Source organism: Taudactylus pleione, unplaced genomic scaffold (genome assembly GCF_031769625.1).
Source record: "Taudactylus pleione unplaced genomic scaffold, aTauple2 ptg000309l, whole genome shotgun sequence".
Taxonomy (NCBI): domain Eukaryota; kingdom Metazoa; phylum Chordata; class Amphibia; order Anura; family Myobatrachidae; genus Taudactylus; species Taudactylus pleione.
Window position 1 is genome coordinate 3555878 of NW_028284710.1, and position 12107 is coordinate 3567984.

General features: G+C 41.4%; 1 protein-coding gene across 1 annotated transcript in view; it reads right to left on the minus strand.

The window, feature by feature from the left end:
* ADAMTS16 (ADAM metallopeptidase with thrombospondin type 1 motif 16) overlaps positions 1–12107 on the minus strand; it is a 337999-nt gene that overhangs the window by 184377 nt on the left and 141515 nt on the right. Inside the window, exon 10 of the mRNA XM_088442271.1 lies at positions 11726–11879. Coding sequence (XP_088298397.1) covers positions 11726–11879 — 154 coding nt within the window. The remainder of the gene's footprint in view (positions 1–11725; positions 11880–12107) is intronic.

Genomic DNA, 12107 nt, shown 5'->3' on the forward strand with positions numbered 1-12107 from the left:
GAAAAAGAGAGTTGTTCATTGAGACCAAATGGTGATATGGTGTTCATTTTATGAATCCAAAATGTTTCAAGTTGTAACAGCTTTTTATCCCTATCCCCTCCTCGTTTGTTGATGGGGACATGATCAATTAGTTTGTATACCAGAGTGGATAATGAATGTCGGAAATTCTTGAAGTGACGAGCCACTGGCTGGTCTATTTCCTTTCCTTCTAATGCTTGTCGAATAGCTGTGCGATGTTGTGCCATTCTGATTCTGGCAGTGCAAGTGGTCTTTCCGATGTAAACCAGTCCGCAAGGACACCGTATCATGTACACCACACATTTGGTAGTGCATGTTAGTGTATGTCTGATGGGGAAGCATTTCCCTGAGTGTGGGTGTACCACATCTGGGCCGGTTTCCATGAAACTGCAAGTCATGCAACCAGTGCACCGATAGCATCCTGGTTTTTTGAATAAGAAATGTTGTTCAGGAATGACAGGACCATAGTTGATATCATTGTGTACAAGCCAGTCTTTTAAATTTTTCCCTCGTTTGTAGCCCAACATAATCCTCGAGTTTTTTAAAGACATGATGGAGTTGTCGGTATTGATTAACGGCCAAAGACGTTTGGCAGTGGTGTTGATAAATTTGCTGGCAACGTTATGTTGGTTAACGAATAACATCGTATCTGTTTTATTACTTGTTGTTTTAATCCCTTTATCTGTCACTTCATGTACAGAAATTGCCTTGGATTTGGCTGCAGTCAGATCTTTAAGTCTGTACCCACGTTGTACAAATTTGATTATCATGCTGTCAATTTCATGTTCAGCTCGAACTGGATCAGTGGTGATTCTTAGTGCACGTAAAAACTGAGAATATGGGAGACTCCTTTTGAGCGATGTGGGGTGATGGCTTTGTGCATGTAGTAAGGTGTTACTGTCAGTTGGCTTATGGTAAATGGAGGTCTGAAAATCGGTACCCGACCAATGGATATTTATATCCAAAAAATGCACATAGCTGTGACTTTGTTCATGAGTGAAAGTGATGTATTGATGCATTGTATTGATCTTAGACATAACCGAGGTGAATTCCACTTCCGTGCCGGACCACAGGACCAATATATCGTCGATGTATCGAACAAAAAAGATTAGAAATTTGTTGAAATCCGGATTGTGGAGAAAAAGCTCTTTTTCAACAAAAACCATGTAGATATTGGCAAAGGAAGGTGCCACATGGGAACCCATTGCGCAACCCTTCTTCTGGAGAAAAAATTTATTGTCGAAAAGAAAATAGTTGTTGTTCAAGGTCTGTTTCAATAGACACAAGAAAAAATCTATATTGGGGCCTTTGTAATTAGAATGTGATCTCAAAAAGGCACCCATATAATCACAACCCTCCTGTTGTGGTATACTGGTGTAAAGCGAATTGACGTCTATCGTGCACAGTAATGAATCATGTGGAAGATTATTCAGACTGTGCAATTTATCAAGAAGAGTGTTCGAATCTTTCAAGAATGTGGGCTCAAGGGAAATGAGGGGTTGTAAAAAGGAATCTAAGTATTTGGACGTGTTGCTGTAAAGGCTATCCCTAGCTGAAATTATGGGACGGCCAGGTGGTGTGGAGAGTGATTTATGAATCTTGGGTAGTGTGTATAGTAATGGAACCACGGGTTTATCTATCGTCAGAAACTCCTTGATATCTTTGTTTATGTACCCCCGTTCGTGAGCCTGTGTTAAACTATCATTGAGTTGTTTTTTGAAGGACAGGGTAGGATCTCTGGTGAGAGGAATATATGTTTTTTCATCATTCAACTGTCGATAGATTTCACCACTATACTGGTCTCTGTTCTGAATGACGATGGCGTCCCCTTTATCCGCTAAACGGATAATTATAGAATTGTCCTTCCCCAAAGAGATCAATGCATTGTATTCATCCTTAGATAAGTTGTGTCGAACTGGTGTTCTCCCTTTAAATTGGGAGCTTACCTCAAGATCCAACATTCTAATGAAGCTTTTAATAGAGGCATTATTGGAAGGGGGATCAAAAGAGGAGGCTTTTTTAAAAAGTGAACTAGATGTTGTGATGGATGTAGAGTCTGAGTTGCTGAAGAACTCCTTGAGCTTCAAACTCCTGTTTAATCTCCATAAATCTTTCTTCCAATGGAAGCTATTAAAGGAACATGTGGGGATGAATGTAAGGCCTCTTTGTAATAGTTTGGATTCTGTCATGGAAAGGACACGGGAGGATAAATTAATGATTACGTTTTCTTTTTGTATACCCGTCTGCCTCGACCCCTGTTTACCACGTCGAGTGCGGGATCGTTTCCTTTTTGTGCTCGAGTGGCTACCCCTAAAGGGGGGCGTTGTGTGATTGGGAGTACAGAAGAAGGGATATCCTGATCACTTTGTGCTGAATTAGCACCACTGGACCCTTCTGTATCAAAGGGTCGCCGAGTGTTCCTAAAGCGATTACGTTGGAATTTGGGATTAAGGGATCTCCCTGTTACCCATGAATATACACGCTGTTCCTGGTAGTCCGTGTTCACCTTTGCTAATTTGTCTTTTTTATATTTAATTAAATCTCTTTTGTATTCCTCAACTTGGGTGTTTAATTTGTCAAACCAGTTGTTGGAACTGTCATTAATGAGATGGGTCTTGTATGTGGTATCAAACGATTTGATCTTATCACGAATAATATTAAGTTCTCTGCTGGATTCCTCTATGACTAATAAGATGAGGTCCAGCGAACATTTATTTAAAACTGCCACCCATCTTTTACAGGACTCAACGTTGTTTCGTCCAATGGTGGGAACATTCTTAACCCTAAAGCCTCTGGGGATTTTTCTTTCTTTATGATAATCTGAAAGTGTAACCCCGTGTAGGTGGTAATCAATTTCTTTTTTCTTTAGTTTGAGAATCTGTGTAAACAATTCATCTACAGATTGTATGCCCGCTGTGTCTAAAAGGGTTTCTTTGAAATACAAATTTTCAGCTTCCGACTCACTGAAACTGAGAATGTCCCCTATTGGTAACTGTATATTCAAAAAACCACTCCCATCTGAGGGTATATTAGTAGCCCCTGACTGGCTCTGAGACATCACTAGTGCAGAATCGAAATGTACAAACAGGCAATGATAGTTGTTAAAGGTGTGGGGTTACAATAACAATCTGGTACTGTGTGCTCCACTATATGATGTACCACTATGTAGTGTTGCTCAGACACTATTTTTGTACATAGCAATAAGACCAGAGGACACTGACCTGTGTCTATTCAAAAACATGAAAAAAATGAACAATGAAAAACATAAGAGATACTTCTTGTTATGAAGCACAGGATAATAATTAGTCCGCATATAACAAACCAAAAAATAAAAAATAAAAAATCATAAAAAATAAAAAAAGAGAAAAAAATATATATATATATATTGTGTATATATAAATAGATAGAGATTTAGAGATATATCTATCATCCTGTAACAAATATATACATGAAAGGAGTGTGCATGTATGTGTATACATACATACATACATACAGACATACATACCATACAAACACAGTGTGATATGCGACACAGGATGAAAGGGGGGTCAAATGAGCAGAGGAAGACAGGAGGAAAAATAGTGCGAGACTGTAGGAAAGGGGGATGAACAGAAGGAGACGGGAGGAAAGGGAAGAACAGAGGGAGACGGGAGGAAAGGAAAGAACAGAGGGAGATGGGAGGAAAGGGGGAAGAACAGAGGGAGATGGGAGGAAAGGGAAGAACAGAGGGAGACGGGAGGAAAGGGAAGAACAGAGGGAGACGGGAGGAAAGGGAAGAACAGAGGGAGACAGGAGAAAAGGGGGAAGAACAGAGGGAGGAAAGGGAGAAGAACAGAGGAAGAAGGGAGGAAAGGGGGAAGAACAGAGGGAGACGGGAGACGATGAGGGAACAGAAAATAAGATAAAAACACCTACACAATAGGTAGTAACTCAGCACATATATATATATTATAATATAAGCTAGTGACATTGTAAAAACTGTGCATAAATCCAGTAGATGTCATCAGGTCAAGACTTGACCTAGTGACACCTACTGGATATATACAGTCTTTACAATGTCAACAGATGAGAAAAAAATATATATAATAACTAAAGAAAAATTTTTTTATTATATATATATATATATATATATATATATACAAAAATATATAAATCTTGTGGATTAGGCGCCAGTACCAAGTTGAAATTGTGAGATAAAATATACCAGTTACAATGTGAATTGCGAATAAGCCCAATATCAATAAGTGGGCATCAGCTCCCTGTCAACAATAGGTAGTATTGGTGATATACTACTTTGTAGAAAAAGAAAAGGGGGGAAATTGACTGTGCGCTACAATTCCGCTAGGTCAGTGTAAAATTTGCAATACTGTGCAAATAATTGCATGTAAAGTGCTAATTAGTTAAAGTGCATAAAAGTGCTGAATAAATACAATTATTGAATAAATATCAGAGTGCTTAATAAATTAATATACATAGTTGTGCTAAGCATAAGACCCAAATAAATAAATATCAGGATGATACCAATATATGATTAAAAAACATACAATTTATTAAAAAAATTAAACAGAGATATAACTAAAACAGAGAAAACAATGGGGGTGTTTAAAATAAATTCTCATAGTAGTCGGTGCAATTTTTGAAAAAAAAAAAAAGGTAAAAGCTTATCTGAGTCAAGGTTCAACGGAATACAATTTTTCCTAGGACAAGAGACAGGGGTCCTATCTCTATCTCTTGTATTCCGATACTCTGAGAATTTATTTTAAACATCCCGATTGTTTTATCTGTTTTAGTTATATCTCTGTTTTATTTTTTGAATAAATTGTATGTTTTTTAATTATATATTGGTATCATCCTGATATTTATTTATTTGGGTCTTATGCTTAGCACAACTATGTATTTTAATCTATTAAGCACTCTGATATTTATTCAATAATTGTATTTATTCAGCACTTTTATGCACTTTAACTAATTAGTATTATATATATATATATTTATATATATATATATATATATATATATATGCACACACACACACACACACACACACACACAGTGTGGGAGCACTGTGATCTGTAATTTCTAAGGGCAAAGGGGCCTGTCCACGGGCCCCTTGGGTCCCGCCGGGCCCTAGTCGAGTGCCTAGGATGCCTAGCGGGAATTCCGGCCCTGACTACAAGTCAAATGTGCTGTCACCATGTTAGGAACAGGGAGATCAGCCTGTGTATAAAACTGAGAAATAGTCATACGCAGCACCGAGCCAGAGTCTGCTTGTTAACTGGCCAGCCTTGCTTGTGAAAACCATATAACACAAAAGTGGATAAACCCCACGGTGCCACTTGAGGGACAAACCGTAATTGAAGGTGGAGAACACCCTGCAAAAATGTTCTAATATCCGGCAGGGGAGCAATTCTGTTCTGGAACCAAACTGACAATGCAGAAACCTGAACTCTCAAGGTAGCCAGACGAAGACCGAGGTCTAGTCCAGCCTGGGGAAAAGCAAGAACTCGGGAGACCCTGAAAACCTTAGGGTCATACTCTCTGTGGGAACACCATTGAAAAAAGGAATGCCAAATCCTATAATGATGCGGGCAGAGGAAGGCTTTCTTGCCCTGAGCATCGTCTGAATCACAGAAGTAGAAAAATATCATTGGCTATTAAGACGGAAGACTCAAGAGTCATGCCATGAAAGCCAGACGAGGTAGGTCCGGATGTAGTCAGCGACCCTGCACTAACAAATCCGGCCATAGAGGAAGTGGAAGTGGACTATCTATAGACATGTCAGATCGGTGAACCAATGTCTCCTAGGCCAAGCAAGAGCTATTAGTATCACACTGCCACCTTCTTGCTTGAATTTTCTGGACCTTCTCAGATGATATTGCAGGGGCCTGAAATGGAACTGGGCATATGCCACCATGTTGAAGGTGGACCCCAGGACCTGCATTACTGAATGAACTGATACTCTTCGATTGCGAAGAAATTTGCGCACCCGCAATTGTAGAGCAGAAATCTTGTCCCCTGGTAGAAAGATCCTTTGTGCCAGGGAATCCAGTAGTGCCCCCAGATGTACAACATGTTGTGTTGGAGAAATAGAAGACTTTTTCCAATTGACTATCTGGCCATGTTCCTGTAGACAGACAAAGGTCAGCTGGAGAGGATGTTGTAAAATCTCCGGAGACTGTGCCAATATCAGGAGGTCAACCAGTATGACAGTATCCTGACTCCTTGTTGTCTGAGATGAGCCATCATGATTGCCATAATCTTGGTAAACACCCAACAGGCTGTGGTCAGACCAAAGGGCAGAGCCTGAAACTGGTAATGCTGCTGATGAATAGCAAACCTCAGAAACCTTTGGCAATAGGGACATGCAGATATGCATCCTGTATGTCCAGGGAAACCATAAAATCCCCAGGCTCCATTGCCAGCATAATTGATCGCAGGGTTTCCATATGGAACTTGGGAGCATGGATGAACCTGTTGAGAGATTTCAGATTCAGAATAGGGCGATCAGACCCATTCGGCTTCTGAATCAAGAATACATTTGAATAATAAGCCTTTCCTTGTTGGGCCAAAGGAACGGGGATTATAACCCCTGAACTCAGCAGGGCACGAATAGTTTTTTGTATGGAAAAATTCTGAGGGGGATGCCTCAGACATAGGAGGGCATATCCTTGAGAGACCACATCTCGAACACAGGCATCCGTTGTTGTTTGATACCAGGCATAAGAAAACTGGATAAGTCTGCCTCCCACCATGAGAGAGCCCCCAGGGGGAGGCGCGCACCATCAGGCAGAAGGCTTAATGTCCAGCTTGGAAGCTGGACGTCTGACCGACCATGATTCCTTGGTTTGCGGTTTGGCCTTCCTGTGGGAATTATCTTGTCTGGAAAAAGACTGTCCCTTTGCTCTTCCTTGCGGGCAAAAGTTCCGAAATGAAGACTGCCTATATTTAGAGGTAGTCGCAGATGGTAATCCTGCAGATTTTGATATAGCCAAAGTAGCCACTATGTTGTGCAAATTCTGGTCCAAACAGTATTTTTCCAGCAAAAAGCAAAGATATGAGAGCCTTCTTGGATCCCGCATCTGCCTTTCAGGACCTTAACCAAAGGGTTCTGCGAGCAACAACCAAAGTTGCCAATGCTCTAGAAGCCAGAAGTCCTCCGTCAATAACCGCTTCTCCCACATAAGCAGCCGCTTCTTGCATTTGGGAGAGATAGGACAGTTGTTCTCTGGTAGCCTGTGGCATACTGTCTTCCAGTGCTTTCGTCCATTCCTCCATAGCCCTGGCTACCCAGGCTATGGTCATAGCCGCCCGGGTAATAGCTCTAGATAATGAGGAAATGGATTTCAAACATGTTTCAAGTTTTCTATCTGTAGCATCCTTGAGTGAGGATGCGGATGGAATAGGTAATGTAGATCTCCTGATCGACCATGTCACATGAGCATTTACAGTCAGAGGGACTTCCCATTTAGTACATTCACCAGGCGAAAATGGGTACAGAGATGTTAACTCTTCCTTGTAACATGGAAAAGTCTATCTGGAGTGCTCCATGTTTCATCCATGAGGTCTGTCAGCTGCTCAGACTGAGGAAAGTAACCCTTTACCACTTTCTTATGCCTAAACACTGGAGTCTTAGATTTATGTGGGACCTCCTCTTCCTCTATACTAAGGATGGATCTAACCGCTCTTACCAGAGAGGGGACATCCACAGAGGATTGGTGGTCTTCCCCAGCCGAGAGAGACCCAGAAGAGGAACCATGTGTATCCTCATCTGATGAGGAGTTAGAATCACCAGGCTGCACCTGATGGGATACTCTCTTATGCCCATGCTTACTGGTAACTGGTCTATTCACTTGAACCACTTGCTGAGCAGTGGTAGAAGGTGGAACCATACTCTGACTTGAGTGAGCATAGACATCCAGCCAGAAAGGATGCATGGGGGGCTTATACATAGCAGGATGTAACTGCTGCAGGTACCCTATAGAGTGAGGCAGTACCGGAGCTGCTGCCCAGTCCACTTACTGTGACATAACCTGAGACCAAAAGGACTCCCAGGGTGGCTCTTGTACAGGAGCTGGTGTACTGGATTGGAGAGGTGGCTCTATATAAGAACCAGAACACAAACGATCTTACATGAAATCCTGAGCTGACAGGCCCGCCGAACAGGATTTACTTGAAACCAGCACAGAAGCCTCAACCTCCTGCTTCCCTTTAACATATCAATGTATAAAAGGTACAAGGTATAAATGCAATGCAATGTGACAGTCTTCACAAGTACCAGTATTTGTGAAGTACACAGAAAACCCCACACACCTTGTCACAGTGATAGTTATAACTGAAGGTCAGAAATAAAAGGCAGTATCAATACAGCAGCTAGCACAAGTCACATACAATGCATATGCAATTTAATCACAATGGGCTCTGAATCAACTGACCAACACCCATGACTTGGTAGGATATAGAGCACTATATACCAGACCCAGGGGAGAGGTATACAGGGAGATAAACCCAAACCTTCTAAGCAGCTTCAGCAGAGCACCGATGGTGGACTGTGAGCAGCTCATATACACGGTATGGGTAGGAGGAGCAACCCAGACTCTGGAAACTTTAGTAGGACATGCGTTGGGTCAGGGAAGGGGAGCCTACCTCCCCTAGGCTGCATCAACTGGCCGGGTATGCTGGCCTCATGGCAGTAGATGTGTCTACTGCTAATCCCCAGCATCAGACGATAAGGCCCCAGTGGTCTAGCGAGGACGAGGACTGTCTGTGGCCCTCACTGCAGCAGTTTCCGATGCGTCTCCGGCGCCGGAAGCAAGGACTGCCGCGCGCGATTTCCCGTAAAGAAGGAATCACCTTACCTGACATCTCCGTGTGTCTGATTGCAGTCCGAGCCTCCAGCATCAACGTTACTGATGTTGCGGCACCGGCAGAGGTAGAAGGAGTCACAGTGCATGCGTCTTTGTTAGGACACTCCGCACTGCTAACCCAGTAAAATTAAAATAAATTAAATCATAGAATTAAAGCTTGGGACTGCCTGAGCAGTCCCCTATTCAAAAGGTGTGTCTGAATCCTGCTGAGTACCAAACAAAAAACTGATTGCCTGTGGCTGGGGGAGGGGTATATATGGAGGAGGACCAGGGCAATGTTGGAGCTAAAGCTTTGACTGTTATGTGCCTGGATTACTCCAACCACATACCCCCCCAAGGTAGTTCCTGTGGACACTATGGAACCTGAAGAAGAAAATCTTATTTTCTGCCTACAAAATCTGGACATTTAACCATTGCCATCATTCTATTTAAGAGGAAAGTAATATAGATGGTCCCAAATTCTTGTTTTATTTAAAAGCATTCAGTAGCTGGAACACACAGTCATTATTTTGAATATTTAGTTGAAAACTGCTAGCTGTCTGCTTATCCCCTGTTTACTAAAACAAATTAGAAGATAGATAACAGTATTCAATGACATACATTCATTAATTATGGAAATGTAAACACTGTCAAGATTTAGAAAGTTGAACCAGTAGTACTAACAATGCTAACAATGTAAATGTTTGTGCACACTTTCATAGAGCAGCAGGGCTGCAACCATGACCACTCTCATCTGAAGACAGTTGCTGTGTTTTTGTCTCCCAGCAACTTCGTTAAGATCCAGTTCAAATCACAGCAATGGTGGGAAGCCTTTCTGCAAAATCCAATCATTTCTAAGAATAAATAAAGTGTGTACAAGTTCTATTATGGGAAACATTAATTAAGCTGATGTGACTGATATCAAGCTGTAGTATAACTTTCTCAATCATCGTCATGAGAAAATACATATATGAAGCATGTCGCACATGCAATAAGTGTTGTCTCTTTTGTTATTTCATTTTGGTTTGCAAGTCTGTTCATGACATTGGAATAAAAGTTTTAAATTTAGCAAATGAGTTAAAAGAAATTATTTTCAGTATTTTACTGGTTCAAAGTTCAAACTCAAAAGGTAATTTTAAAAAAAATAGTTTATTATGTAAATTTAACTTTTATAAACTTAAAAAGACAATAGTGCTGCTGCTCTAAAATCTTTTATTTAAGTTTAAGAAATCTATATCAGGTCTCCTTAACAATAAGATAATAGTTTGATAAGTACGTATACTTTCCCTAACTACAGTTAAGGTAGCAGTTTAGTGTTACTTAAAACTTAGGAGGTCTTAAAGCTCAAGTGTTACCTAAGGTTTAGTTAAATAGGTAAGGTGTCTCTAAAGACCCTTATGTAAAGGACTAGGACACATCTGCGCATGTTGTACAAAAAGAACATTTGAATTACAAAAAGAACATTTGAATTGCAAAACTGTTATCAGTCTGACAATATGCAGGTGACAAAACACAGATATTTTTAAAAACTTTGAATTTGATCACATTTTTAGATGCTCATAGTAACAAGTGTTTTAAAACATGAAAAGAATTGCTTTGAATTAAACCTACTACTCCAGCCTCATTCCCTAACACACTTCTTCCTACACACTTCACTGTTCCAAGAGCATCATGTCGACAATCAGCATGAAACTGATGAAATGTTGACATGGTCATTTTGTAAAAAATGCATTATCCCTCACCCCTAATCCTAACCAGAATTGGTATGTAATGCCGGCGGACTAAATACCGATGCTGGAAGCCCGAACCGCCAGGATCCCAACTGGGGCTGGAAAGTACCCTAATCCTCCCCTCTCCACACCCTAACCCTAACCCTCCCTTAGTAGTGCTAACCCTAACCTCCCCCAGGTGGTGCCTAAACCTAACCCCCCCCTCCCCTCACCCTAAACCTAACCGTCCTGGGGTGGTGCCTAACCCCAAGTCCATCCGGGGTTTCCCTGAACTAACCCCGTCCCCCCCGCCGCTAAGCGCTAACACTGCCTGGCTTACCCTTGTTCGGAAGCTGTCTGCCTAGATTCCGACGTCAGGATCTAGACGGGTGTCGGGATTTTGACACCTGTCTTTAGTCCCGCATCGAGATTTAGATGCCAGGATTTAGTCAGACAGCTTCCCGTCCATCGGCATTTTTAATGCATCCCTCCTAACCCTTATGTTGACAATGTCACTATGTTGACATGCCATATGTCGACATTTTGTCTATGTTGACAATTTCCAGATGTTATGTTCCATGTTGACATTTTAACCATGTCAACATTGAAAATGTCCACAAAGTGAACATCAACATACTGACAGCATAACAAAGTGTATGCATTTATACATATATAATACCATTGTATATCAAACTAGTACGTCATTCACCGAGTCTCTAGCTATTGCGGCCCATTATCTACTGCACACCTGCGGAGAAAAAATTTAGGCTGCTTATATTATAGATATGTTCAACATGACTTAAGAGGAGATGTATCATAGCTTGGAGAGAGATAAAGTACCAACCAATCAGCTCCTGTCATTTTGTCTCAAACACAGCCTGTAAAATGACAGAAGCTGATTGATTGGTACTTTATTTCTCTCCAGGCTTGATACATCTACCCTTAATTTCTATGTAATCAAACTTATAGAATGGGATACACTCAGGTATGTGCAGTCAGGGTAGGCAGGGGTCTCCCCTGTCATAGTCCCTCCCCTATAATACTCACTGTCATGCTCCAGAGTTTCGATATAAAAACTGTTTTTTTTGTACATACAGTATGTGCCTCCCCAGCCATTAACCTCACCGCACATCACTAAACACACTGAGTACTTGCCTTTTTAAAGTCCAGCATGCAGAGCTTGGCTTTCCCTCCAAACTGCCATTTGCACTGTGTGTTGGCATCATACAGTTCCCCTGGAAGTTTTTCAGGGTATTTATATTCTTTACCGGGCTTAGGATCATCAGTGAGGCAAATTGCTTGAGAAGAGCTGCAAGACAAGGACAGATAATTACAATGGGACATGTTTCTGTAACTAGAATTTTTTCACTGTGTACAATTATGTATACTCATTCATATGCAGTGGTGTCACAATGGGGATACGGGCCGCACCAGGGTGTCACCCTCGGAGGGTGTTACACCAAAATGCTGGCTCCTACTCAGAGACAGGAGCTGGGTGCTGCAGTGCAACATTATCCTGCAGCACTCGGCTTCTGTC